General features: G+C 48.6%; 1 protein-coding gene across 1 annotated transcript in view; it reads left to right on the top strand.

Moving 5' to 3' along the window:
- Positions 1-27912, top strand: part of WDR72 (WD repeat domain 72) — a 93578-nt gene that overhangs the window by 34839 nt on the left and 30827 nt on the right. Inside the window, exons 15-18 of the mRNA XM_082060727.1 lie at positions 13237-14051; positions 17806-17897; positions 19590-19672; positions 23662-23767. Coding sequence (XP_081916853.1) covers positions 13237-14051; positions 17806-17897; positions 19590-19672; positions 23662-23767 — 1096 coding nt within the window. The remainder of the gene's footprint in view (positions 1-13236; positions 14052-17805; positions 17898-19589; positions 19673-23661; positions 23768-27912) is intronic.

Below are 27912 nucleotides of genomic sequence, written 5' to 3' on the forward strand. Positions count from 1 at the left end.
AGAAGTCTGATTAGACGTGATCCTGCTGAGCGCGCTGTGGGGCAGATGGTGCGCTAGCCAGCCATTGACACAGAACCTGATCGCTCCGTTCCTCTGAAAAGGAACAGTTTCCTCTCGCCTTTTCAAAGGAAAAGTTCGACTAGTTGTCTTTGGTCATATCTATTAAATTCATGGGATTTTCAGTTTAACAAAGTGGCTGGAAGGAAAATGTGCTGCTCGTGGAATATGGGCAAATAGTTTTTGGTAGAGCTGAACATGCTTTGGGGATTATGATGATCTTAAATTGGAGGTAATATCACAATAGATAGCGGTGGAGTTGTAATGATAATTTATAGCGCTTTCAGGCGCATGTCTTGGCTGCTCTGATTCTCAATAAAATATTCCATTTTATTGCTTAAACTTTGTTCATCAATTATCTTGTCCCAATAAAAACCTTTTTATTGAGAGAATATTATTAATGTGTCTTAGACTTCCCTGTGAATGTCAAGATTTTAATTTTTTTCTTGATTTCACCTTTTCTGCCATTATAGTCAAGTTAGCGCAGTCTAATTTCCTAACAAGTGAAGTTCTGTGCTTGGGAAACCGCTTCTCATTCATCAGAAATCCGTCATCCGTAGCATCTGGTGACTCTTTGCAGCTCCAGCGCCGTCAGAGCAGGGTCCGGAGCTCCGGGGGCGCTGGCTGGGTGTGCGGGGCCCGTGGCGCCGTCCGGAGCCCGGTGCGGCCGCACGACGGAGCGCGCGGGCCGGTGCCGAGCGCAGGCGCCTGAGCTCCGCGCTGTGCTCCGCTGCTGTGCGGGAAGCTCGCGCTGTTCTCAGGAGCGCCGTGTTGTACTGCATCACCTTCATACAGTCTCCTGAAGCCCAGATCCCATGAAATTAGTGAGAATTCTGTGAATATTGGAGAGTTTGACGTTTCGTACCGTATTGATAAGCGTGTAACGACCACACAGATGAAAGTATCGTGGAACTTTCAGATTATCAAAAGGTTTTGGTATAGATGCACACTGAGTGTTTCTTTGGCAAATTGTTTAGTAGAAATTTAACAGCACACAAAACTGTTCATCACGTTTCTAATTTTAAAAAGTCAGTTTTGGCCTCCTCTTTAGTAATTCTGTTTCAGAAGATTTAGGTACCAACGAGCGAGGGGTGCCCGTGCTGTCCTGTTGGTGTTGTGCTTGCGAGTGATCCTTATTTCGTACAATGAGATGATCCACGTTAAGATTGCAAGTAAGATTCAGTGGTTTTTCTTCATGTTTACTATCACATTATTTTATCATTAATGCTGTATTCAGACAAGCAGAGATAACATTTGCAAAGCAATGGTTTCTTTTTACTCTATGGCGAGTCCAACTTCAAAGGCTTGCTTTCAAAACGTTTGTCATCATGTAAATCACAGATCCAAAAGCAGAATGCTTTGATTTCATGGTGTTTTGACCATTTAAATTCTTTTATTGTGCCGCACGTGCCGGTGGGAGTACCAATAACAGATGAGTGTGACAAATGCAGTTAACGCGAGATCCATATTCATGTTGTCAAATCCCCTTGATATATTTAAACAGATTTTAATTATTTTCTGTGTCAAAAGACCCCAAATATATAGCTTAATAGTTCTTCAAGAAAGCTTTACTTAATACGTGAATGTAAAACCTCTCATAAAAATGAAACTTTTACATTGGCCCTAGTCATTGACATAGGGTATTCATCAAGTCAGCAATTTGTGTGGCAAAGTGCCATTTGAATAGTGTATTGTTAGAATACTTATGGTCCACTTGACAAGGGCTCTTGCTGTAAATAGTGCAATTTGACTCCAGCTGTTAAAGAGTGGCTGTGACAGCAGCCAAATAGAATGGAGATGCTTTACTGCACCGCACAAAAATCAATAGCGGGTTCTTGTTCGCAGTAACCTATTTTTTCTCTTTTTTGCAGATTTATACAAGACTATCTAGAGTTCATTTGTGGAAGTTTAAATATTATTTTTAAAGTGGGGCTGCTTTATTTTCAGATTAATGTTGATGATAAATGATGCTTGTGTTTAGTGGAGAAAAAAAGGCAAAGAAAAAGCCAGTACTCTGTGGATCTGTGTAAACAATGTGGTAAGGCAGCGTTATTTCAACTCTCCAGCTTATGTGGATGCACGTTAGGGTACGGGTGTGAGAGCTGTGTAACTGGTGACAAAAACGCTTTCTTGCTCTGTGCTTTCCCGGTTTGTGCGGCTGCAGCGTCCCTGCCCGTCTGCCGAGCGCGGGGCTTTAGGGCGGCCTTCTTTGTTGTGGCTGTAGCAGCCCCGCGGTGGCTGCGCCGTGCAGCGCCATGGCGGCTCTGCTGAGCGGTGCTGAGCAGCCGGGCGCTCGGTGACGCGGGGTTGCTATGATACCTGGCCACGAGCTAGAGGTATTGAATCGCTGCTCTTAATTGCAATGGACTGCACACTGGATTGTGTGTTCATGGTGTTTATATGGAACCAGCTCTCATTACCCCTTTAAGTCATATAGTTATTTTTGAAAATTGAAGCTGTGTGAAAAGCTGGTTTAAAAAAAACCACATGAAGATGCTTTAATGCATCATATGAAGATTTCATGGAAGCACATAAAGAGCTGGGTATGTCTGGGAATTGTTTTCCTGATGTTCCAGACACCTTTCATGTTAGAAAGCTTCCTAGCTTTTCAGTTTAAATAATCCTAGCTCTCAGTTTAAATAATTTGGACAGAAAGCTGTGTTTATCATGCACTTACCTTTCTAGAGATTTCAATAACCTAATTGAGCTGCTTCTGGGTAAAAATGTGAGGGGAAGAGCAGCTTCCAAAGTTGGTGCAATAATGGCCGAGCCCTGGGCTGCTGGGTTGCAGTGCTGGGGAGGCGAACAGGCGCGGATGAGGGGGAAATGTACTTACTCATTTATGAACTTTGACAGGAGCGTCACATGTATTTACTTGATATATTCACTTGATTATTTCTTAAAATACTGTTCTTTGAGCATTAATGTATGGTGCAGAGAGTCAAAATACCTAAATAAGGGTTTACACAAGATCTGTAAAAGCTCATTTTGATTTATGCAGTTACTAGAAATAATTATGAGCAGAGTAGTTAAATACCAGTTCCTATAACACTTGTAAATGCATTTTAAACATTTTAAATTGACCTACTTAGTATTAGTTGTCCTGAAGAACTCATTTGCTTATATAACAGCGTATGTATTCTGCTCTCAGCAAAACGCACGCAGGCAGGATGCGGCTGAGCACACGTGTTTCCTTAGTGGGAAAGCCAAATTGTGTTGTTATACTTGCCTAAAACAAGAAACAAGAATGTACAGAAATTATAAATAATAGAAGAAATATCTACTTTGTTATGTTGCTGAACAGAATTAGTGAAAGACAACAGCAGTTATTTGTTTTAGTTTAGCAAAGGATGCAGTTTAAAAATGCAATGGTTGTTGGAAGCCTGGGAAATCACTGCTGGTTACATCTCACTGGAACTGATAGAAACTGATAGAAAAATGGAAATGAGCTACAGGCACAAACACCAAATAATACTTAGCAAATACAAAATCAGGAGTGGTACTATAAACATGGTATGTTAGACATAGGTTACTTTGGGGTTTGTTTTTTTCTTTTGTGGTATTTAGAGTGTTGTTATGAGGAGTTACAGATTTGATCATTTGTATGGAGTGGATTATTAAGAGCACAGCGAAACAGAAGGAAGTACAACATTTCTCCTTAACGCTGGTAACCTTGATGTGGCTGCTGCCAGGGTGTTTCTGTTCTTTGCTGGGCCTGGTGATCAGAAGCTGGTGTTAGTAGTATATTAATTAAGTGTAATAGGGAATGAGTGAAGAAATGAAGGGGGGGTGTGCATATATTTTTATTTCCTGTAACTGAAATGCAAAGCATTTCAGTTCTGCATTTCCTGTGAAGTTTCTCAAGTGTTTTATCCAGGTAGCAACATTACTACAGTGAAGTAATAACTTATAAAATTAAACTGGTATGAGTTAAAAGGCATCATAACCCTGGGAGATACTGACAGCTTGGGCCACGTGTCAGTTTGCTGGGAGTTCCTGCAGTTTCTGAGCTGCTGCACCAAGGGGAAAATGTAATGAAATAGAACAATGGAAAGTGTAGAGTCTCGAATCTGGGCAGGAACACCCCCAGGTTCCAGTGTAAGTTGGGGAATGACCTATTAGAGAGCAGTGTAGGGGAAAGGGACCTGGGGGTCCTGGGGACAGCAGGGTGACCATGAGCCAGCACTGGGCCCTTGTGGCCAGGAAGCCAATGGTACCTGGGGTGGGTTAGAAGGGGGGTGGTTAGTAGGTCAGAGAGGTTCTCCTGCCCCTCTGCTCTGCCCTGGGGAGACCACACCTGGAATATTGTGTCCAGTTGTGGCCCCTCAGTTCCAGCAGGACAGGGAACTGCTGCAGAGAGTCCAGCGCAGCCACCAAGATGCTGCAGGGAGTGGAGCATCTCCCGTGTGAGGAAAGGCTGAGGGAGCTGGGGCTCTGGAGCTGGACAAGAGGACACTGAGGGGGGACTCATTCATGTTTACAGATATATAAAGGGGGAGTGTCAGGAGGATGGAGCCAGGCTCTTCTGGTGACAACCAGTGACAGGACAAGGGGCAATGGGTGCAAACTGGAACACAGGAGGTTCCACTTAAATTTGAGAAGAAACTTGTTGGGGGTGAGGGTGTCAGAGCCTGGCCCAGGCTGCCCAGGGGGTTGTGGAGTCTCCTTCTCTGCAGACATTCCAACCCCCTGGACACCTTCCTGTGGAACCTCAGCTGGGTGTTCCTGCTCCAGGGGGGATTGCACTGGACGAGCTTTCCAGGGCCCTTCAACCCCTGACATCCTGGGATTCTGTCAAGAATTGGTTGATTTCAGTGGGTTTTTCTATTGATCAACTTAAAGCAAAATGGAAGCAAAAACTTGCAATGATGATATTGTAGCACACTTTAAACTTGTAGGTGTGGATAGTAAGTAACAGTCTGACAGAAATCTGAGAATAAGCCTAAGCTATTTATTTCAACTCTTCAGACACAATTTCTATATATTTACACAAACTTGTTTCTCTATTATTATACTGGAAGTGACTGAAAACTTTTGTTTTCCCTGTTTAAAAACTAATGTGAAGAATATTCTCTATATTAGGTTTAGTTGCCAGTTATTCTTTGATGTCATGTTATTTGTCTCCAGGATCACTTCTATATGTACACTTGCATTAAATCCAGTGAAAAATTGAAGTTCGGTATTTGTGATGGACAGACAGGCAGACAGTGTGGACGTGGAAACAAAATAAGAGAAACGTTTCATTTTCATAGCAGATCTTTGCGCTGAGCAATAGATGTGTTAGCGGCTCTCTTGGAACTATGCGAACGCGTGGTGCCCAGCAGACCCATCTGGCCGGCAATCTGTCCCCGCGCTGATGGAAAGGCAGGGTTGTCCGGTTGCGCAGTCCATTCATCACAGCTTGGGCTCGAACACTCTCGGCTTAATTACTTAGGTTCTGCCACAGACTCATCAAGAGTGATGCCACAATTACTGCTCAAAGCGCTGCGAAGGTTGTAACATTCTCCACTGGGATTAAAGACCAAAAAAAGATTTGTGCTCTTAGAGGAAGGAGGTTGACCTGGCTGATGTTGCAGTTGAATTGATAGACAAACATGGGTGATGTGAGCTGGAAAAATATTGTAGCGTTTTCTGTGTGGGAGATGGATCCTCAGGAGGATCTGGGTATCCTCGGGAATATTACCAGAGTTGGTGTAATGAATAGTATAATAGAAGTAATTTAAGGCAAGTTCAAAGCACTTCTTTAAACTAGTTCATATGGGAAAATCATCATGAATTGACACCTTTGTTTGGGACTGCATTGTCCAAACGATGAAGCCCCAGGTCAAGCATACATCGCATGTGAACAACTGCGGCTTTGACACTTAGTTGTTTATATGTGAGTACTGAGGTTTAAAAAGGGTAAATGAACGAAGGAAATTCTGAACGCCCCCGTTAAACGTATGTGAGTGCTGTGGGTGAGTGGAGTGTTGAGGCCGAGGGTGGCGGGTGACCGTGGGGCGGCAGCACCGCTGCTCCCGTGGGCCTGGCGCTGCCTCGGGAGGGTAGACCTGGCCCGCCTGCTGCTGGGGGCTGTGCCTGCTGCTGGGGGCTGCGCCTGCTCCCCGGGCGCTGTGCCTGCTCCCCGGGGGCTGTGCCTGCTCCCCGGGGGCTGTGCCTGCTCCCCGGGGCTGCGCCTGCTGCTGGGGGCTGTGCCTGCTCCCCGGGGGCTGTGCCTGCTCCCCGGGGGCTGTGCCTGCTGCCGGGGGCTGCGCCTGCTCCCCGGGGGCTGCGCCTGCTCCCCGGGGGCTGTGCCTGCTCCCCGGGGGCTGTGCCTGCTGCTGGGGGCTGTGCCTGCTCCCCGGGGCTGTGCCTGCTGCCGGGGGCTGCGCCTGCTCCCCGGGGCTGCGCCTGCTCCCCGGGCGCTGCGCCTGCTCCCCGGGGGCTGCGCCTGCTCCCCGGGGGCTGCGCCTGCTCCCCGGGGCTGTGCCTGCTCCCCGGGGCTGTGCCTGCTCCCCGGGGGCTGTGCCTGCTCCCCGGGGGCTGCGCCTGCTCCCCGGGGCTGTGCCTGCTCCCCGGGGGCTGCGCCTGCTGCTGGGGGCTGTGCCTGCTCCCCGGGGGCTGTGCCTGCTCCCCGGGGGCTGCGCCTGCTCCCCGGGGGCTGCGCCTGCTCCCCGGGCGCTGCGCCTGCTGCTGGGGGCTGCGCCTGCTCCCCGGGGGCTGCGCCTGCTCCCCGGGGGCTGTGCCTGCTGCTGGGGGCTGTGCCTGCTCCCCGGGCGCTGTGCCTGCTCCCCGGGGGCTGTGCCTGCTCCCCGGGGGCTGTGCCTGCTCCCCGGGCACTGTGCCTGCTCCCCGGGGCTGTGCCTGCTCCCCGGGGGCTGCGCCTGCTCCCCGGGCGCTGCGCCTGCTCCCCGGGGGCTGCGCCTGCTCCCCGGGGGCTGTGCCTGCTCCCCGGGGGCTGTGCCTGCTCCCCGGGGGCTGTGCCTGCTCCCCGGGGCTGCGCCTGCTCCCCGGGGGCTGCGCCTGCTCCCCGGGGGCTGCGCCTGCTGCTGGGGGCTGTGCCTGCTCCCCGGGGGCTGTGCCTGCTCCCCGGGGGCTGTGCCTGCTCCCCGGGGCTGCGCCTGCTCCCCGGGGGCTGCGCCTGCTCCCCGGGGGCTGCGCCTGCTCCCCGGGGGCTGCGCCTGCTCCCCGGGGGCTGCGCCTGCTCCCCGGGCGCTGTGCCTGCTCCCCGGGCGCTGTGCCTGCTCCCCGGGGGCTGCGCCTGCTCCCCGCGGCTGAGGCTCCGGAGCCCAGCAGGGAGACCGGGGAGCGTGCTCGGGCGGCTGCTGACAGGGCTGCGTTGGGTTAGAAGGTGTTTATGGTCTTTAGGTAGAGATGAAAGTAGAGCTGGTAACTTGTATCCTTTCTCCTGCGCAGGTCCTTTTAGAGTTAGTGCATGGTGCATGTTTAGGAGCTCTTTCAATTATATACCTGCTGTTTGTAACTGTTTTAATTAAATGCAACTTCGCACATATCCTGGTTTGTTCGTCCTTTCAGCTGAACAAGAAGATGAGACAGCTGTGTATTTGCAAATGGCAGTGGGTGCATTGTAAGAAAGACCATTTTGAATTGTTGATTGAATTGGGTGACATTAGAATGAAGCGCTAAAAGGTGTTGTGGGGCAGTGTTGTTGTGAGACACCCATGGCGTCCTGCGGACATGGAAAGCAGAGTTCTTCCTCTTGGGCATTTTCTTCTTCAGAAAAACAAGTCAAGCTTAAAAAAAAAATATAGGCATCCCATGGTTTTATCCAATGTAAGAAATTTTCAACACTAAATCTAGTTAAGCCTGTATTACATCTGTTATGTAAGGTTACGAACTTAACAAGGCAGGTTTGCTTATGGTATTTAGCTCAAACAAAAGACCATTCAGTGTTATTGTTGAACAATGGATTATTTTTCAGTTACAAATACATCAGTGTAAATATGATCACAAGACCACATTTATATCTAATTATTATCAGTTCTTCAAGCATCACCTGGGGACTTTGAACCTTTCTGTTATGTGTTGTATGACCAAGTTTTGGCTCAGTGATGTAAAGGGCTTTAGGAAACATGAGGTGGAGAATTTGAAGTGAAGGTCCAGCTTTCCCTGCCTGCTCCGCGCTGCCCAGCTGTTTGTGTTCCCCACCCAGTGACCCGTTGGATCTCCTGCTGCCCAGCTGTTTGTGTTCCCCACCCAATGACCCGTTGGATCACCTGCTGCCCAGGTGTTTGTGTTCCCCACCCAGTGACCCGTTGGATCACCTGCTGCCCAGGTGTTTGTGTTCCCCACCCAATGACCCGTTGGATCACCTGCTCCGCGCTGCCCAGGTGTTTGTGTTCCCCACCCAATGACCCGTTGGATCGCCTGCTGCCCAGGTGTTTGTGTTCCCCACCCAGTGACCCGTTGGATCACCTGCTGCCCAGGTGTTTGTGTTCCCCACCCAATGACCCGTTGGATCACCTGCTCTGTGCTGCCCAGGTGTTTGTGTTCCCCACCCAATGACCCGTTGGATCGCCTGCTCCGCGCTGCCCAGCTGTTTGTGTTCTTCACCCGTTGGATCACGCGCTGTGCGCTGCTCTTACTGTCGTGCTGAAACACTATAATACATTTTCTTCTTGCTTGTCTTCTAATGATTAAAGTAACAAAATCAGGCTTTCTAAATTCAGAAGTGACTTTGTACTAACTAGACATGTAAGTTATATCTAGTTTTTAGTTTTGTTTTTAGAAGCTACAGCAGATAATAGAATTTCCTAGTAGATAAAGAGATGTTGTGTTCATGGTGTGGGTTTAAGATGTGCTGTTGGAAATGTGAGATTTTTGTGGAACTTGCTAACAATATTTTATGCTCATAAACCAGTTTGCAGCCCCAAACACAATTTCATTTATCTTTATATTCTAAGCTTTATAGAGTCTGCAGAAGCGTCCATCTGTTCAGCTGAGATTGCTTCAAATAGCGAGTGGTCAGGGAGACTCAGCTGATAAAGGTCGCAGGAGCCTCTTGACCCCGCGGTACTTGCCAAGGCAATTGGAGCGCGGGGACTGATATACAGTTAGATATAGCTTGCTAACGCAATCTGCACTTTAATTGGTAATGATAGCAGGAATACACAGTAAAGTCATTGCTGAAAGAAAACAAAAAGTATCCAATATAGTAATTTATTACCAGTCAGTGGGTTTCACGCACCGGGTTGTTTTACCCCCGCAGTGGTCGGAGAAAGCAAAAAGGTACTCTAACACTTAACTGAAAATGGATGCCCTGCTGCTATCAGAGATGCATGGTGGTCAAATGATTGCCTGTGCCATTAGCTTGGTAATGTTTTCTCTATTGTAAACGCAGCTCCCCATGTTGTTCCTGTGCATCAGCTGCAGATTGAAGGCTTTCTCGTTTGTCTTCTATTTGTGCTGCCAATCATCAGGCTGCTGTCCACCAAGCACATTTCAAGGAGACAATTTGTTTTACTGCTGCCGACTGCCATCTCTAGCAACCGAGGGCTCGGAGGGTTCAGAAATTATTGTAATGCCTTAATTTACACCGTGCCAGCCATTTTGTGCATTATGTGTTTGTTTTCTGAGGCAATTCCATGAGACCATTACCAGTTTGCTGTTTTGCAAAACTGTATGTGAGATAGCACCTGGAAACGTGTCCCCAAAACACAATTCTTTGTCTTACGTATATTATATGTAATGCTACTATTTTCCTCAAGAAGGTTGAAGAGAAAAGCGTCTGTGCAGGTAAGGACACTGAGCTATTCTGTATCTAAAACAAAGACCGACCACCCAAAAGCGAACACGTTCCGTGCTTGCTGCTGCCCAGGATTAGCGCCGTGGGAAGGGAGCGGAGCGCTGCGGCCGCGCCGGGCGCTGCAGCTTCGTCAAGTGCGAATGTGGGAGGCAGGGCAGGGGCAGCTGAAGAGCTTCCACAAGCAGCTGGGTGAGGTGCTCATGTTTTGTGAGCATAGAGCCGCACCAACCGTGACACCTGCTGCTGAGAAAATTCAGGAGCTTTGAGCTTTTCACATCCCAGTGACCGCTGTGATCAGGACACCTGACAATTCTTGGCCCTGAATACATTTTACTTGCCAGATTCTGCTGCCTATTTAAAAGCGGAGGTCTTGCGTAGCTGACAGACTTCTATCATGTACTGAAGTGCACTGTTGGGCCTGTATTGAGCGCATGTCGTGTGACGGCTGTCAAAATAGAAAACTGAATCTGCCAGAAAAGCTCACTGCAGGCAGCGAGGCCTGCGGGTGCAGCGAGGCCTGCAGGCAGTGAGGCCTGCGGGCAGTGAGGCCTGCGGGCAGTGAGGCCTGCGGGTGCAGTGAGGCCTGCGGGCAGTGAGGCCTGCGGGTGCAGTGAGGCCTGCGGGTGCAGTGAGGCCTGCGGGTGCAGTGAGGCCTGCGGGCAGTGAGGCCTGCGGGCAGTGAGGCCTGCGGGTGCAGTGAGGCCTGCGGGTGCAGTGAGGCCTGCGGGCAGTGAGGCCTGCGGGTGCAGTGAGGCCTGCGGGCAGTGAGGCCTGCGGGCAGTGAGGCCTGCGGGTGCAGTGAGGCCTGCGGGCAGTGAGGCCTGCGGGTGCAGTGAGGCCTGCGGGCAGTGAGGCCTGCGGGTGCAGTGAGGCCTGCGGGTGCAGTGAGGCCTGCGGGCAGTGAGGCCTGCGGGCAGTGAGGCCTCGGGCTCCGCAGGGCTGCTGTTCTCGGTGTGGTTTGTGACACCGAGTTACTAAACTCTTCATGTTACATTTGAAAACACGTTAAAGATGATGGCAATATTTATCTGAATGTAGTAGAATGTATTCTTGTGAAATATTTCTAAATGAAAGGCACAGTACAGAATGTAAATATCTGTTAATCTGCTTCTCAATATCCATCATCAAATTTATTCCCAACACTCTAGTTCATAGTTAGTTTTATGGGTTTCCTTCTATTTTCTGTCACCTTCTGTTAGCGGGAATAGCTTGTCCATGTTTCCTAGACGGTGTTTTATGTCTGAGGCTTTGGCTGTCCCGCTTCCTCCGCCGGAATGAACGCCTGCGGCAGAGCTGAGCAACCGGTGGGTGCGCTCGGGATCAGTGCCAATGAGCTTTCCCATCGGCAACAGACGGTTATTGCGGCTGCACACGCAGCATCACCAGGATCAGTGCCAATGAGCTTTCCCATCGGCAATAGACGGTTATTGCGGCTGCACACGCAGCATCACCAGGATCAGTGCCAATGAGCTTTCCCATCGGCAACAGACGGTTATTGCGGCTGCACACGCAGCATCACCAGGATCAGTGCCAATGAGCTTTCCCATCGGCAACAGACGGTTATTGCGGCTGCACACGCAGCATCACCAGGATCAGTGCCAATGAGCTTTCCCATTGGCAATAGATGGTTATTGCGGCTGCACACGCAGCATCACCAGGATCAGTGCCAATGAGCTTTCCCATCGGCAATAGACGGTTATTGCGGCTGCACACGCAGCATCACCAGGCGCCTCCACAGAGCGACGTGGTCACAGAAGTTCTCTTTGTTTGGATGGGGATTTTCCTAAAGGTTTCTGAATGTTAATCAACCAAATATGAATGTATAGAACGGAGAAAATGAAAACGATAAGCCAAATAATATCTTCTATTTATGTCAAGGCTAGCTTGTGAATTCCAGTGTTTGCATTCCATGGGGTTCGCCCTATGTATTAGGAAGCAGCATAATTAAAGCTTAAAATAATCCTGCAGCTTAAGTACAATGTATTATTTTTGAAAAAGGAAAGGGATAAAAAGAGAACCTGAACAAGCAGTTATAATCTCTTACTTATGACTCCCCATGGAGATCTTTAAGTAAGATTATGTATTTAGAGTGCATCCTCATCTGCTGGGAGCGTCATTCTCTGAACAACAGAAAACCAGATTATATTATTACCCAAACAATATAGTCAAATAACTTATAGAGAGAGAATTTTTGTCTTTGCATTATTTGTAACTACAAGATAAAGCTTAACAGTAGCTATTCCTATAAAATGACACTTTGTAATGTAGAAGGAGGTAGGTAAGGAGTGGTCTTGAGACGGAGGAGTTAAGCATGGCATTCGGGTTAAAGCCGGCTGCTGCCCTGCCTGCTGCGCTTGACCGTTTCTTTGAAGATTCAACTGGTTTGCAAGAGAGAGAGCTCTTTGCGTTAGTCAGTGGAATATTTCTGATGACCAGGAGACAACTGAAACTGGGAAGCTGCCTCTGGATGCCGTTGTGCCGGTGGGGTGGAGCGGCGGTGCCGGTGGGGTGGAGCGGCGGTGCCGGTGCCGGTGGGGTGGAAGGGCGGTGCCGGTGGGGTGGAACGGCCGTGCCGGTGGGGTGGAAGGGTGGTGCCGGTGGGGTGGAGCGGCGGTGCCGGTGCCGGTGGGGTGGAAGGGTGGTGCCGGTGGGGTGGAGCGGCGGTGCCGGTGGGGTGGAGCGCCGGTGCCGGTGGGGTGGAGCGGCGGTGCCGGTGCCGGTGGGGTGGAGCGGCGGTGCCGGTGCCGGTGGGGTGGAACGGCGGTGCCGGTGGGGTGGAACGGCGGTGCCGGTGCTGGTGGGGTGGAACGGCCGTGCTGTGCGGCGCGGGGGGCACAGGCCTGTGTGGCGCAGTGAACACGTACGGGGCGTGAGCACCTAAAGAAACGGGCACAGCATCAGTGAGGAGTTTGTGCTCCCTCACGTCTGCTGTTCACGTCTTTAGTAGATACAGCGGATTCTGATGTAGGATGTTGTGTCACAGTCTCACAACTTCACAACGGGATGATCCTCCCGCGACGCTGCTTGGTGCCGCAGCGCTCTCGAGGTCTGCAGGAATTTTCCAGCATCGTAGGATTTGTTTGCCTGTGTTCTTTAAAGCTTTCCTAAAAGCCTTTCAGCTTGGAATGAGACCTACCAGGGGAAATACCAGCCTGGAATTCTGGCAAAGATGTATGTGATCTCACAGCGTGGCTGTGGAACCGAAGATGCTGGGGAGCCTGTATTACAGTGTTTGCACGCATGTTTCTGTGTATCTTAAGCTACTTAGAAGAAAATCCATTTTCCTTAATTCTATTTATTATTCACTTCTTACTAAGTTGAACTTAATAGAGTTAATAGATTTGGCCTATTCCCTATGCAATTCTATGCTGATAGCTTGAAAATTACAAAATACTACGGATTTGTGTTTGGACACGTTTGTTTTTTCCTTTCAGTTACCCGATACCGCCTGCATCCAGCAGCCCTTCACCATTGTACCAGTTCAAATGAAATGGAACAACGCGAACTTTCACATTCTCTTATTTGATCTGGAAAAACTTGAGGAAGTTCTGCTGGCATCTGAACTCAATGGGCTAAGGGCATCGAATTCCTTCCACAGCTGCGACACTCTGGGAAGAGCCAGAAGCGCTACCGAGAAACGGGCGCTGACGTTGAAAAGGAATAAACCTGCGGGCTCCGTGTCCGCGGCGGCCGGGCGGGGAGACCCTGGTCATTCGGAGCAGGCCGGCAGGGCTGATAACACAGTTGGGCCTGTGGACGAAAGTGGTGCCGTGAAAAGACAGAAGAAGATGAAGAGTTCGAGAAAGATTAGAATGCAACCATCAGGAAGCGTTGACGTGAACGTCGCCATCGATACAGCTAAACTGCTGCTGTCGTGTCTCTTACCGTGGGGCGTAGATAAAGAAATAGACAATCTTTGCGTTAGATACCTGGGTTTGCTGAGGCTCCGGCATCCTGTTACGTTTGGACTTGTGTCGGGTGAAAACCACCTCTCGTTGGTGTTGCCGGGGTGGAAACGCGATCGTGCTGCGCTAGAGGAACACGCAGTGATCAACTTGTTCTCAACGAGAGTCCTTGATTTAGCAAACAAGTACCTTGCTGCGACCGACGGACAAACCGGAAAGAAGGATGGACACGAGAGAAATGCCAGTGGAACAAGGGGGGTGGAAACAGTATTCTTACTTAGCAGGATAGCCCTAATCAACAGAATAATTAACATGCCTTCAGCAGTTACAGGTGAAGCTGCAAGGTAAGAACCTTTTCATTATGAGTCTTTTCTTCCTCTATATTAGTTAAAAAGTGAAAAGTATGAAACAAACACTTTTCTTAAGTATGGGCTACTGCAGTAGAGTTTACATTCTTTCTCTAGAGCTTTTTTATAGAATGTTATTTGAATAAAAGGAGATTGGGATAAAGTATCTTTATATTTCTCTATTTAACAGATGAGAAAGCTGATGCAATAATTAATTGTTTTCAACAGAACAAGAGCTTGAATTATCCAGATTCACACCCTGTTTTTCTGGAGATTACTGTTTTCCTTGCAATTCAAACTAGGCAGAACAGTGAGACCTGTATTATTGTGCTGTTTAAACTTGTCCCTGAAAGCCCTGTGCTGCCTCTGCCAGGAGACCCTTGGCTCCGCAGATAAATAAAACATGAGAGAGACAACAACAGTCTGCCCTAGTTACAGTGTCTGAAGTACAGCCCCCGCAATAACAGCCGCCACCGGCAGTGAATGCCTCATCGGCCCTCGCGTTCTGAGAACCGTCCGAAATAACATTTATGTTACTCACAACAAACTTATTGACTAAATGCTTTTTCAGCATTAAAGGAAAAATAGCATGCTCAACATTATTTGAGCAAGCCAAATAGAGCAGACTAATCAGTCAATGGATATTGTCCACAGACTTTTGTTGTTCAACAAACCCAGGTTGGTCTGTATTTAGCATTTTAGGGACAATTAACTTCAGTGTTGGTGATGCTGTGGCCCAGGGGCAAGAAGGGGGACAAAAACGTATTGATCCTGATGCGGCAAATATCTGTCCGTCTTGGACAGCTCTGGGCACCGAGCGTCTCTGGAGATCGCACCATCCTGCAGGACAAACGCGCGCTTCTCAGTCACTTCTGCTTCTAATCACATTGCCTACTGGGCCATATTCAGCACAAGCCCGTGTACAGAAGGTTGTTTCCGGCATTCCAGCTTGAACAGGAATTTGTGCTTGGATTGCGTGGATTGTTTGAAGACTCCGAGGTGTTTTATGTGGGCTCGTGACGTGGTTTGGATCACCTCTTTTTCCAGAGCTGAATAGTGTATCTACCTATAGCTGCCTTATAGCTGAGTTTAGCCTGGTGCCATTTGTGATGCTCTGACATGGGCTGTTGCCTCCCGATGGCCTCATCTGGATCAGAGCACTGGAGTTACTATTCATTCCATTCTATTACAGGAATTTTTATGTTGTTTGTGAGTTTTGGTGTTGGGGTGTTTTCGGTTATGCCTTTTTGGGGGGAGGAGCTCGTTCCTCTCCCGGTTGTGCTCGCACACGCCTGCCTGCTGTTGAGCCTGTACATTCTTTGTCTGTCATCTCTTGTAGAGTCAGAAAATTAACAGGAGAGCAGCCACAATTTTTGCTGCTGGTTACAGGAACATATTTGTCTCATGGTGGCTCTGTCCTGTAATAGCACAGAGTTTTCCTCCCCACCTTCCAGGAGCTGTTTCAGCAGTGCAGACGGCAGTCAGAATTCACTCTTCCCTCCCTCCCCCCAAACAAGAGCGCGGTAAGAGCACTCGAGATACGCAAAGGATTATTTTACTGTTTCCTTACCTCCGTGAAGCTGCAAATGATGTCCCGCTGCAGTCGAGAACCACCACGTTCGCGCAGAATCCAAGTTGTGTGCGTAGAACCAGCCAGATGATGTTACTGTGTCCGCACTAGTGGGAGAAGTGGATGAGAGACACGGGAAAGAATCGCGTGTTTAAGACGCTTCTTTCTACAATAAAGCAGAACGTGGTAGTTATCTTTGTATCTGAGATTAAAGGCACAGTTTTGGTACCTGAAGGTGCTCCCTGAATGCATCTCTGCTTCCTGCATTGCCTCAAAAACAGTTTGTGTGCAAAGTTATCTCCTCTCTACCCAGGGAAAAAGCCGCCTTCCCTCTTTCCTCCTCCTCCCTCCCTGGTAATAAGTGTAACGTGAATAGCACTTGACCTGTTTGCCGTGATTTTAGGACTCAGCCTTAATTTCACCTCTTTCTCTTGCAAATAATAGGGGTCTGAATGAACTGTCATAATCTGTGTTCATTCATTCATTAAATCTTTTGTATGATTTATCCTTCTTCGTTAATTCCGCATTTAGGGCTGGAATGAGTTCTCTTTGCCGTGATGAGCCGTTGCGTCGTGCGGTATGGCCCGAGCTGCGCTCCGTTCCCGCTCCCTTCCCGCTCCCTTCCCGCTCCGTTCCCGCCGCGTTCCGTTCCCGCTCCCTTCCCGCTCCCTTCCTGCTCCGTTCCCGCTGCGTTCCGTTCCCGCCGCGTTCCCGCCGCGTTCCCGCCGCGTTCCCGCCGCGCTCCGTTCCCGCTCCGTTCCCACCGCGCTCCGTTCCCGCTCCGTTCCCGCTGCGTTCCCGCTGCGTTCCCGCTCCGTTCCCGCTGCGTTCCCGCTGCGTTCCCGCTGCGTTCCCGCTCCGTTCCCGCTGCGTTGCCGCCGCGCTGGCGGGGCTGGCGGGACGGCTCCCTCGGGCTCCCTCGGGCTCCCCTCGCTGGGCGCCATCGCTGCCGTACAAACCGCTCTCGCTAGTTCGGTCACTAGCCTGGGACAGAAAGCGCGTCCTGATCTCGGTTCAGCCCGTCCGTCAGCAGAGCGTTCCTCCATCCTGGGGAGGTTTACTCTCTTACCACACTGCACAGACTCCAAAGCTTTTCAACTTTGACATTAAAAACAGGAGAAAGAATATCTGAAGAGATTTTTCAGCAGCTGGAACGCTTGGTTAACGTGTGTTCGGCTGACATTCACGGTTCTGCCTACTTTGGTGCTGGAGAATAGGTGTTTGTATTTATTCTTTGCGGTGCATCACGGTGTCTCACTGCTGGTTTAGTGATCATTTAGGGATTCCAACTTTCTTGTGTTAGTGCTGGCCACTCTGCATATAGCAATGAAATATTAATTGAGCTGGATGGAGAGTTACCTTAGTATCACTGTGGCCTTGATTTGGGGAATGTGATTAGAAAACTTACACCCCCTTTGACGTATCTGATGATTTTGCTTTTACAGGAGAGTGAAAGGAATCTCTCTTTTGTTATATAAAATAAACACACATATACGTACCTTCAGTCTGGAGGAAAAATGCATTGGATCAATGCATAGACTATTGGGTATTCTTGGATGAGACTGACATTCTCATTTGGAACATAAGTTCTGTCAGCACGTGTGTACGTGTTTCTGCTTAAGCCATGGGTTTGACAGATCATCGTTCCCCAATGAGAAACACTTGCTTGAAAAACTCTGGTCTAGTTGCTATCGCAGGTTTTCAGCTCGGGTTTTGGATCAGTGAGTTTCAGGTTATAGTGTTGCTGTGAACTATGAGCTATTAGATTGGATAAATGAAATGGTGGAACGTGAAAACGGTGACCGGTGAGTGATGTGCTTTGAGCACGTGGAGTAGAGCAGTACTGATCTCTTTTGTGGTGGTTGGTTGTTTGGGTGTTTTAATCAGTATTTTTAAACATAATTTGAACACTTCACCAAAAAATGATTGTAATTGAAAGAAGGATGAAGTATGAAAACCATGACTTGAGGAAGAACTTGAACCCAAGTCTATGAACTGTTGTTCATAAATGTGTTTATCTGCTGGGTTTTGTGCAACTTGTCCCAGCTGGTGAAAATAAAGAAACCTGCAGTAAAATGTGCCGGATTGTCAAGTTGTGGGCAAAAGGGTGCGGTGACTCGAGGAGAAGCTCAGTTGCAGATTTGTGTGTGCTCAGGGTTTAACAGTTTCATGTCCTTTTAGTCCACAGAAATCAGAATCTGTGCATGACAAACGGCAAAATACAGAAGCTCTAGCACCTTCATTCCCCAGTTTTTATGGAGAGCTACCCAGCAGTAAGTATACGAACGAGTGTCAATATGAGCTTTCAGCTGTTCTTAATTTCAGTCATGAAAAGAATTGTAGTCTTGAGCTTTGAGCAGGTCCAGCTTGCAAATACAGAAACTGGATTATTCTGTTGTTTTGTTCTGTGAGCATCACAAAAAACATGTCAACAAAACATTGACTATCAAGTGATACTGGAGCGAAAGGGATATCAAGTGATACTGGAGCGAAAGGGATATCTTCTGTGATGGCAAAGCATTCAGCCGAGCTTCTATAGACATTTTCCAGCAATCTGGAAAACAGGAATGTAGTAAGAAAAACACCGTCTCCCCATCCCCGTTGTCCCTCGTCGCCGTTACCGCACACCCGATAACCCAAACGGCTGCCCGGTGCTGCAGGAGCCACCCGGAGCGCGCGGTGATGCCCCGGGACCTCGGCCCAGCGCAGGGCGGAGCGGGCTCTTCTCTGCACGGGCTGTCGTTTGCCAGTCTGGGCTTTGCGAGCCAGTCTAAGTTCATTTTTACAGTATGCAACTAACTAAAGTGCTTAAACAAACACCTAAACAGAATATGGGTGTTTATCAGTATACATTTCCTAACAAATATGATGTTCCTGTTGCAGACCAAGTCCTGTCCAGGCTGACGACACAAATTCTTTCAGGTCAAATCTTGACCATCTCCTATGTAAATAAACCTTAATATCCCCATCATATTGTGTTAGGTATTGACATAGTTATATTGATAGTTATTTACTGAAGAGCATACCGCTCCCTGTTCACTTTGCAATGTGCAGGCACTTGTGCAAGGTTTTCAAACTCCAGTCTTTGCTGCAGGAATCCAACACTTCGGCGGGTTGTCAATGCCTTGTGTGTTCAGGACACTTGCAAAATTTGGTGTTACCAAAACACACACGGTTGCTACTTACAATTCAGTTTCCTCTTCCTAAGACATTACGTGGTCCTGGCAACCAAAGATTCTTGTGTGGATTCAAAAGATTGTGCAGCCAGTTTACCCAAAGTACACGTCTGGTAGCAAACACAGGAGTAAAGTACCGAGACGTCACATTTGTCTGTTGAAGTCCAAATGAGCAATAAGTGGACTAAACCAGCACAGCTGCCAGTTCTAACTGTGCCTTGCTTTGAAAATAGTCTGAAAAGTCAGGACGGGCTGTAATAAAACTCACCTGCAAACGCGTGACCGTGACAACCCTGTCACTGGCGAGCAGAGCCGGTGCGGCGCTGGCCGCGCGGTGCTGGACCACGGCGCATCGCCGCCCTGGGCAGGACGGTGACCGCACAGTGACACTGGATGTGCTAACTGCTCTTTTAAAGGTAAAGAAACACGTGTTCAAGTAGTTTTAGAACTTAACTAGTAAAATCCATAGGTAAGTAGTCCAGATCGGAAAGTGTTCTCAGTATCTTTAGAAAATTACGATGAAAACATACTGTGTGGGATGTCAGACCTCTCTGTTTTTCAAGACAAACAAAAAGACTAATCTGATTTAGGATAAGAGTAAATATTCAAACAATATAATGTCTAAACCCTTTGTGCTTATTGCACCAGATGAAAGCACAGTCTAAGAAATGACACTTCTTCAAATCTTTTCAGGTATGTTGCTGAAGTGAGAAACCACAGCTGTTAATACCTTTGTTTGTGTGCCCTGAGGGGTCCCGTCCGTTCACAGGGGGGGTGTGTGTGTTCCAGGTGAAGGTCGGTACTGCTCCCCAGACCTCGGAAGCGTCTCGTTGTTCAAACTCGTCCGCTGTTGGAGCGACCAGTCCGTGAAGGTAGGAGATCGCCCGCGCCGCTTGCTCCCCGTAATCCTTAAATAACATGGCTGGAATTTACTCTTTGTATCTGGAATGTGACGTAATAGTTATGGATTTAAGGTGAAATTATTACATACATTGTGCCATTCAGATCTACGGAAAGCAGATGAATATTTCGCTATGAAGTATGCTACACATGAAACTATTTTACCTTAAAGTACATGTTTAGATATGGGAAAGTTGGGGAAATATCCAGAATAATTTGTGGTGTTGGCAATAGGCGTGGGTATTCAGCAACCAATAATTTATATCAAATTATAGGGTTTTTTATACAAACACAGGTTTATGGCCAACTTATTAATCCTGAGCAGCCCGATTAACCACTCCTGTACATTTACCCAAAACGTCACTGGGTACCTGCTTTTTAAACTTTTTTGCCATTCTCAGATAGTCACTCTGACATGACCCAGAGGATGAGCCACTTACAGATTCCTCATGTCCTCACAGCGCTGTAACACAGTCTGTGCACCAGGGACGCTGGAAACCTGCTGCCGGTGACCGATGGGTCTGCTGGCCGGCCGAAGGGCCGCGGGACGCCTCCAAGTTAACATCCGAAAAATATTGTTCTAAGATTTTATAAGAGAGGTCATCATCGTGCTGACGCAAGTTATCAGAATAGTCAGGCTGCGGTGGGTTTCCTGGATAATGATTTCCGTGCTCTTCCTAGCTCCTGAGTCTTCAATGATAGATGCCTTCTCCCTATGCTTTTATTCAGGCATTTCGAGAGGAAGAATACAATAGGAAATTATTTGCTTCCTTTTTTCCTGCTCTAAAATCTTTATAAATCTCATTGAGTGAAGTTTGTTCTCGTTAGGTTGATTTTCCTGAGACTAGAGTCCTTTGTCTTCACAAAGTTATTATAGAGCAAGTAAGCTTCCTTTTCCAATGTGTCTTACTCCGTGAGCTGGACAAGCATTTGTAGAGCAAAGCGACCCTGTGTCTGGCTGCGCTCCTGGTTTCAGCGCTGATCTCGGCAGAGGAGCTCAGTGCTAAACGTGGCGGTGAGGTTCGCGTGGAACTTTAACAGGCTGGCAGTTTCACTAACAGAAGGTTAGTTAACATTTAGGGAAACTGTTGATACCGTGTTAAGATCTGATATAATCATCTGCATGAGGAAAGTAGTTGCTTTGGCCTCCCTCTCAGCAGTGGGAAAAGGCAGACAACGGAGAGACCGCTGAGATTTTAGGAGGAATGAATCATCTCAGGACTTTCTCATCTTTTTCTGTCAATTCCTGCAGTGCACATGTATTTTTTTCTTACTTCAATTACTTCATTTCCATTAGTATCTAAAATAAGGTAGGCTGAATCTGAGATGTTATGAAGGCATTTTCTTTCAGAGCATAGGCCACTGCACGTTCAGGCCGGTGCAGGGTGGTGCTGTCGTGCTGGTACCTCCTGTACCGATGCCCACGCTCACAGGGATCTCTCTGGGATGCTCTGACTGCGCTTGTGTTTATGGTGCTGAATCTACCTGAAGCCAGACTGACCTCAGTGTGGGTGTCTGGACAGCTGTCCCGGCAGTCCAGGACTAGGGGAGCGCAGGCTGGACAGCAGGAGTCTGGTGTTCAGTCTGTGTTCGGCTTCCCGTGGTGACGGGCACAGCGCGTCTGGGCACGCGGTTCCAGGGCTCGGTGCTGGGATGGGCTGAGCGGTAACCAGCAGTGCTGAGTCCCGCTGCTCACAGAGACAATGGTAATCCTTGGAAGTCAGTGATAAAGCGTAGAGAGGGAAGCCAGTGTAGCTCAGGATGGGTGTAACAGTACAGTTTGCCTTAACGCTTGTTCAGTTCTCTTTTTGAATTGCTCTCTAGCTTTGCTGCTGCAGAGTCAAACAATTACTTTTCACTCCTTGATATCTCTATTTGTAGTTGGACTTATGCTATTTATACTTTCTCAGGCACAGAAGCAGCATAATTTCTGTCACTTTTCACAATCCCAACTAAAAAGCAGCCAGTATTTACAGGAGTGGTTACAATTATGGGGAAGAAAATGAACTTATTTACTAGTAGCCAAACAAGATAGCCAATGCATGTGTAATCCAGAAGGATGCTAAGGTGGAAACTATCAAAGAAACGAAAGGTGCTCATGTAGGTTGTTTTTGTGTTTAAAAACACAAAACTGCTGGGTTTTAATCACTTGGTGATAATGAGAGATGAGGTGTATGAATTCTTGGGGAAGATGCAGCGAGAGGCCAAAACTGAGCACGTGAAACCGCGCTGAGCTCTGTGCAAAGGGGGTTCGACAGCGACGGGTGGGTGACGCGCACGGCGCCCGCGGTGTCACCCGCTGCCGTTGGCCGCAGGTTTTCCTCGGGGTGTTAGAGGAAGTGATGTGTTCCAACGCTGCCTGGCTGGCAAGCACAGCAACGCGAGGGGCTGCCAGCTGGTCCAGGCCAGGGACGGGTCCTCAGCAGAGCACAGCACCGTGAACACACGGTGTGCACCGTTGTGCTGTGTACCTCTGTAAGAGAGGGCTTTGGGCAAAACTTCTCCCAGGACAATAAGGACATGTCTGTGTTTCCCTCTCTTTCTTAATTATTGTAGGTATATTGTAAGAGTCTCCTGTAAAGTCAGGACCTGTAATCCCCCAAGCTCAGGCTTGTATGGATGTGAGGAATTGGAAACTGCCGTTGGTTTCCCCTGTAAAATAAAGTGCTATTGTAACAAGATGAAGGTTTGCGCTATGTCAGAACACACAGGCCTGGGTTCGCTTGCTGTGAACTTTCACCCTGTGGACCTGACTGTAGTGTACTTGTCTACAATAAAGGATTTTGTCACAAAGGACACCTACAGCCTTTGTTCTGCTTAATGGTTTGAATTTACAAGGACAGCTAGAAATGTGATTGAGGACAGCCCGCGAATTCACTGAACGTGCTGAGAGACCCGGGCGGCTTGAGGGGGTCTGCACATCAACTTCATACTCATCTCAAATGTTTTAATAGATTGTTTATAATCTATCCTATAAATGTATATAACTTAAATTTCGTATATTAAGTTTAAATTTGTATTTAAATTGAGGTGGGGTACGCTGTCCTGGGAACTTTTTAGGTTCTCTCTGTCTTCAAGCAATGTCTGTTGCTTGGGAATGACCGAGCACCTTCCTGAGGGGTAATCTGGAGCACCGGGCAAAGAGGCGTGCACACGCCGCTGTTCCGCACCCTGCTAAATCAGACTGATTGCGGAACCTTGGTCGTTGTGTCCGGTCTCCGTGTGCTTTCTAAATGTCTTGGTTTTTAAACTTTCTCAGTTCTCTGGGCTCCTCTGCTGAGGCAAAGAGAAGTGATAACTGTTATACAATCCCCGCACTTCATTGTCTTAACGCCCATACGTGGCGCATCAGCTACTGCAAGTGGCATTTATAGGCTGCTCATAATTCCTGCAGATGTTCCTTTTGGAGGGGTTTGAGGAACGGTGTTACTGTGTTACACAAAAAATACTGTATTATCATGTTCGAGCTGGAGGAATAAAGGATCACCACTAACAGGAAAACATCCTGTAAAATTTTCAGAGAGACTGGACACTAAAAATTCTGAAAAAAGTTAAAATACAAGATCCTTGTTCAGTCTATGAAGCATTTTCACATACATCATAGTAAAAATAAAGATATTTTTTATTAGCTGTTATGCATTAGTAAAGCACCCAGTGGTATGGTCATGATCCCTTGAAATCACGGAGGCAGTAGATGAGTGCTTCTGGTTTTGAGACAGGAAAATTAACGTTCCATTAGTGGGCAGCAGTCACAATTGAAAACTTGCACCATTTTGTTTGTGTTCAGCTGACATTTCTCTCCGTGTGTGTGCAGAGACACGTGGTTATCACTGTCTGAAAGGTACAGGTAAGTGTTGACTTCCTCATGACATTCACTGGAACAGACTTAAAGTTCTGTAGTAGCAGTTCAGATTGTCAGCTGGCTGGGTGACCAGCGGGGTCCTGTGTGTGCGTTCCGCAGGTGGCCGAGGCGCTGCAGGCCGCGCTGCTGGCAGAGGCGCGGAGCTCCGCCGGGGCGCCGCGGGACAGGCCGGGCGGCGGGCGGCCGGGGGCCCGCAGCGGCAGCGGTGAGTCCTGCGCGCGGCCTGGGCGGCGGCTGCGGCCCGGACGGGTGGGCCTGGGGATGGGGCTGCGGCCCGGACGGGCGGGCCTGGGGCTGGGGCTGCGGGCCTGGGGATGGGGCTGCGGCCCGGACCGAGGGGCCTGGGGATGGGGCTGCGGCCCGGACCGAGGGGCCTGGGGATGGGGCTGCGGCCCGGACGGGCGGGCCTGGGGATGGGGCTGCGGGCCTGGGGATGGGGCTGCGGCCCGGACCGAGGGGCCTGGGGATGGGGCTGCGGCCCGGACCGAGGGGCCTGGGGATGGGGCTGCGGCCCGGACGGGCGGGCCTGGGCTGGGGCTGCGGCCCGGACGGGCGGGCCTGGGCTGGGGCTGCGGCCCGGACGGGCGGGCCTGGGCTGGGGCTGCGGCCCGGACCGAGGGGCCTGGGCTGGGGCTGCAGCCCGGGCGGGCGGGCCTGGGCTGGGGCTGCGGGCTGGGGCTGCGGGCCTGGGGATGGGGCTGCGGCCCGGACCGAGGGGCCTGGGGATGGGGCTGCGGCCCGGACCGAGGGGCCTGGGGATGGGGCTGCGGCCCGGACGGGCGGGCCTGGGCTGGGGCTGCGGCCCGGACCGAGGGGCCTGTGCCAGGAGGGGAAAATTCATTGGTAGGTTCTGTTATAAGAGCTTTCCCCCCTGCTCAGAACAAGCTGGGAGTACAAGTTCATAATAATGTATTTCTGCATAAGACAAGCCAAACGGCCCATTTCTGACCTTGTCAGGCTGCGGCTTTCCTTACGTGATTGTCGAGCTCTCATCTCTAAACATTAAAGAACAAAAGTCAAGTTTCTTGGACCGTGTGGTAGTTCTGGTATTGTAAATACGTTTGCAAATAAAGGAAGCAGTGTTTTCAGATAGAATCAACCAAGAGTTTTACAAACTTATGTTTTCTATGACATCAGGACTTATACAGCACTAAGAATTAATTGCTTAAATTTTATAACTTCATAATGTAATACAGAATCTTTTTCTTTTAGAAATAACCTCCCTGCAAGGAGATACCAAATGCATTTTACAATTAGATCATTTCATTTTACAAGAAGCTTATTCTTTGCAACTTTACAACGGTGCTAATGTTTATGGTAAAAGAGATTGAACCTGAATTTATGTTATGAAGTTATATTATTTTTTTAGCCCATTAGCTGGGTCTTAAAATTAAGTGACCTAAATTTTAGATCCAATCTTATTAGTGAGCCTTCTCCTGGGAAACTAATTTATAATCTCATTGAGTGTGTGTGTCTGTCATGAAAATTTGTTACCGGTCTGCTTGCTCCGGGGCGCTGAACGCGATCAGCGCCACTTGCTCCAGGCGGCAACTAATGGTGTCTCTGTAGTTTGGGCTGGTGCAGTGTAGTGCAGCTCGAGTAGCTGTTACGTACAGCTTATACACTGAAGATTGCTCTGAATCATTTCTTTGAATGTGGTTTGGGACAAGATGCATTGTGACTGAAACACCCCTGGCTCCAAGGTTCATATAGGATTTGATTTAATGTTTCCTGCGTTTTCAGGATGTATTTCAATGTGGTGCTTTGACGCGGGTTACAACAAAAATGAGACTAATGAAGCAGCAGTTGCAGATATCTGCAAACTCAGATGTGTTCAGGTCTTCGGGTTTGTGTGAAATCCTCCTGTGCTGGCTGCAGCACCACTTGTGTTAGGTGAAGAGCGCTGCAGTGGTCACTGCAGTCCCGTCGTCAGCTGCTGTGTAACTCCAGCTGGGGATCGAGGCGCACACAGGTTGTGGATGCAGGGCGTCACTTCAGCTTTCCGCTCTCCGAAAGGGGAATTTGGGTGTTTATGTGTCTAGTAAAGACTTTTGCTGTCATTCTGTTCTTGCCCGGCTGTCCGGAGGCTGTGCAGCGAACTGGAGAACTGCTCTGCAGAAGGAACGCAGTGTTGGTGTGCATGTGTACCGGCTGGGACTCTCCAGACCTCGTGATCTCGACTGTGCTGTACAGCAGGCTGGCTTTTTTGAACTAGTTGTTCAGCAATTGAATGTATTCTGTAAGAGGCAGAGAACATGCGGGAAGATGGGGAAGGTGATTTTACACTGTGGGTATTATCCTGTTAACTTTCTTCTTGTTCTCATTTCCGTTCGTGTTTTAGCTTGTTGCTTTATTTTTCACAGTACGTAAATAACATGAATATTCTTGTTTTGTTTTGTGTTGTTTTCTAATAGGCACCACAAAACTTTTTGGTTTATTTAGAATTCAACCATGTGCTGGTGGTTTGTGGGTTTTTTGTGATTTCTAATATGTTAAAGACTAAAACTATTTGTGGCATGTGGTGATATGCAGGAATTATCAAAAGCCCCTCCAGGAGCAGGTCCACGGGCAGTGTAACTCTGCCTGGGTTTAGTCATTCATCCGTAGGTGTATCGTCTTGTATCTGATTAAATACTCTGGATTTATGGGTTGTGCAGTAGCTGTCACCTTGTGTGACATCAAGGTAAAGGTTAAATATTGTTTCAGGTTTTTAAGTCATAATTCAAGACTGGGATTGTGCACTCTGACCCGAAGTAGAAGTACCTGAATCTCGGCTGCCATCGTCATTGTATTGCACTGCATTTTTGTTTAATTGGAATGAATAGATTGGTCTGGAGATGTTTAACCTTCCTTAATTCAGCTTCTATTGACTTGGATAGAAATCTGTTTTCTTTAGAAAGACACGCAGAACTTTCAGGATCTGACCTTCAGTTTTATCTTTGAAGTATAATATAGAGTTGCTTTGTCAGAGCTCCTACTCCTTCAGGAGCCTCCGCGTCCTTCACTCCACGGCTGCGGGTGACGGCGTTCGGACAACAGCTTCACTCGCTGAACTGTTAAAATGCAATATTGCGTTCTGGGGTTCCGTACCAACGGGATTGTTTGTTAATTGAAGTAAAATAAACAAACCAAAAAGCCCCTCGAACCATAATGTATTTTCCAGAACTAAGGATAAGGAATCAAAAAAGCTACGTGTGTGGGGCTGCCAGAGAAAGGGTTAGCTGCGTTCCGTCCTGGTACACTCTCCCATTGTTACTAAAAGGAAATATAAATGCAAACAGTTGCAATTTCTTTATGTTAATGTCAGGGATAATAATTTTGGACCTCTTCCAAACATATTGATAGCAATCGTAACATTGATTTTTCCACAAGCTTTGCTCCGGTTCTTCAAAGCAGCTGAGCTTTGCCCTGTTTTTTTTGGCATTCATCGTAATTCTGAAAAAGTACATTGCACTTTTATCCCTTCTTGCCTTTTTCCTCATCATTAATGATCTCAGGTTAATTATACTATTTAATAGGTTGTTGGTGTTTTCCACTGCCATGTGGGTCAGACACGGTGATTTTAAAATCTTAACAATCTAGTTATCCGCTCTTATTTGCACAAGCTGAGAGGAGGTTTGCTGCCATTCTTCGTTTGCTTTCATTCGTGGTGTTTGCCCGTATGCCATAGGTACCTGGTGCACGACCAGCCGTGTACAGAACTCCTTTGGGAAGCAAACTGGTGCTAACACCGCTGTTCTCATTCCAATGCCCGGCGCTTGGACACGAAGAAACGGGACAGTCGCTCCTGCGGCTGATTGGAGCCCGTGTGTCCCCAGCAGCAGCTCGTGCGTCTCCTGGAGCTGTCCTGCCGCGGGTCACCCTCGCACGGCGCTTCCCTCCTCGGGGTCTCCAGCCTTGCAGCGGGAGCCGGGAGGGAGACTCCGTCGCCCTCGGGCGTGTGTGGGAGCGGGATGTCCGAGTGGCTCCCGCGGGGCGCCCTTGGGTGCCGGTTCCTGCCGGTGCGCGGGGAGCCACGGCCACGGCGCCCGGAGCAGCACTGAGCCTGCGAGCCTTGCTGGCGCTGTGTGCCGCGTTGGTTTTAATGTGAAGAACTGGGTTTATTTATCTTTTAGGAAAACCCGTGAGGATACGTGTGTTTAAGAAGCTCATGCTCAGATATTAAATTGAAGAACTGATGTATGGGATATTCTAGGAATGCCAAAAACTGGAAAAGTGAAAGGAAAGCATAAAGTACAGGCTTTATTCCTAAATACAGAATATTTTAAGTGCCTCTTAGACTTGTGAAAGATCTAAATGTGAAAAATCACACCACTAAGCCTAGGCTGCAATAAATTCTGGATTGCACTT

Source organism: Streptopelia decaocto, assembly GCF_964273445.1.
Source record: "Streptopelia decaocto genome assembly, chromosome: 9".
Taxonomy (NCBI): Eukaryota; Metazoa; Chordata; class Aves; order Columbiformes; family Columbidae; genus Streptopelia; species Streptopelia decaocto.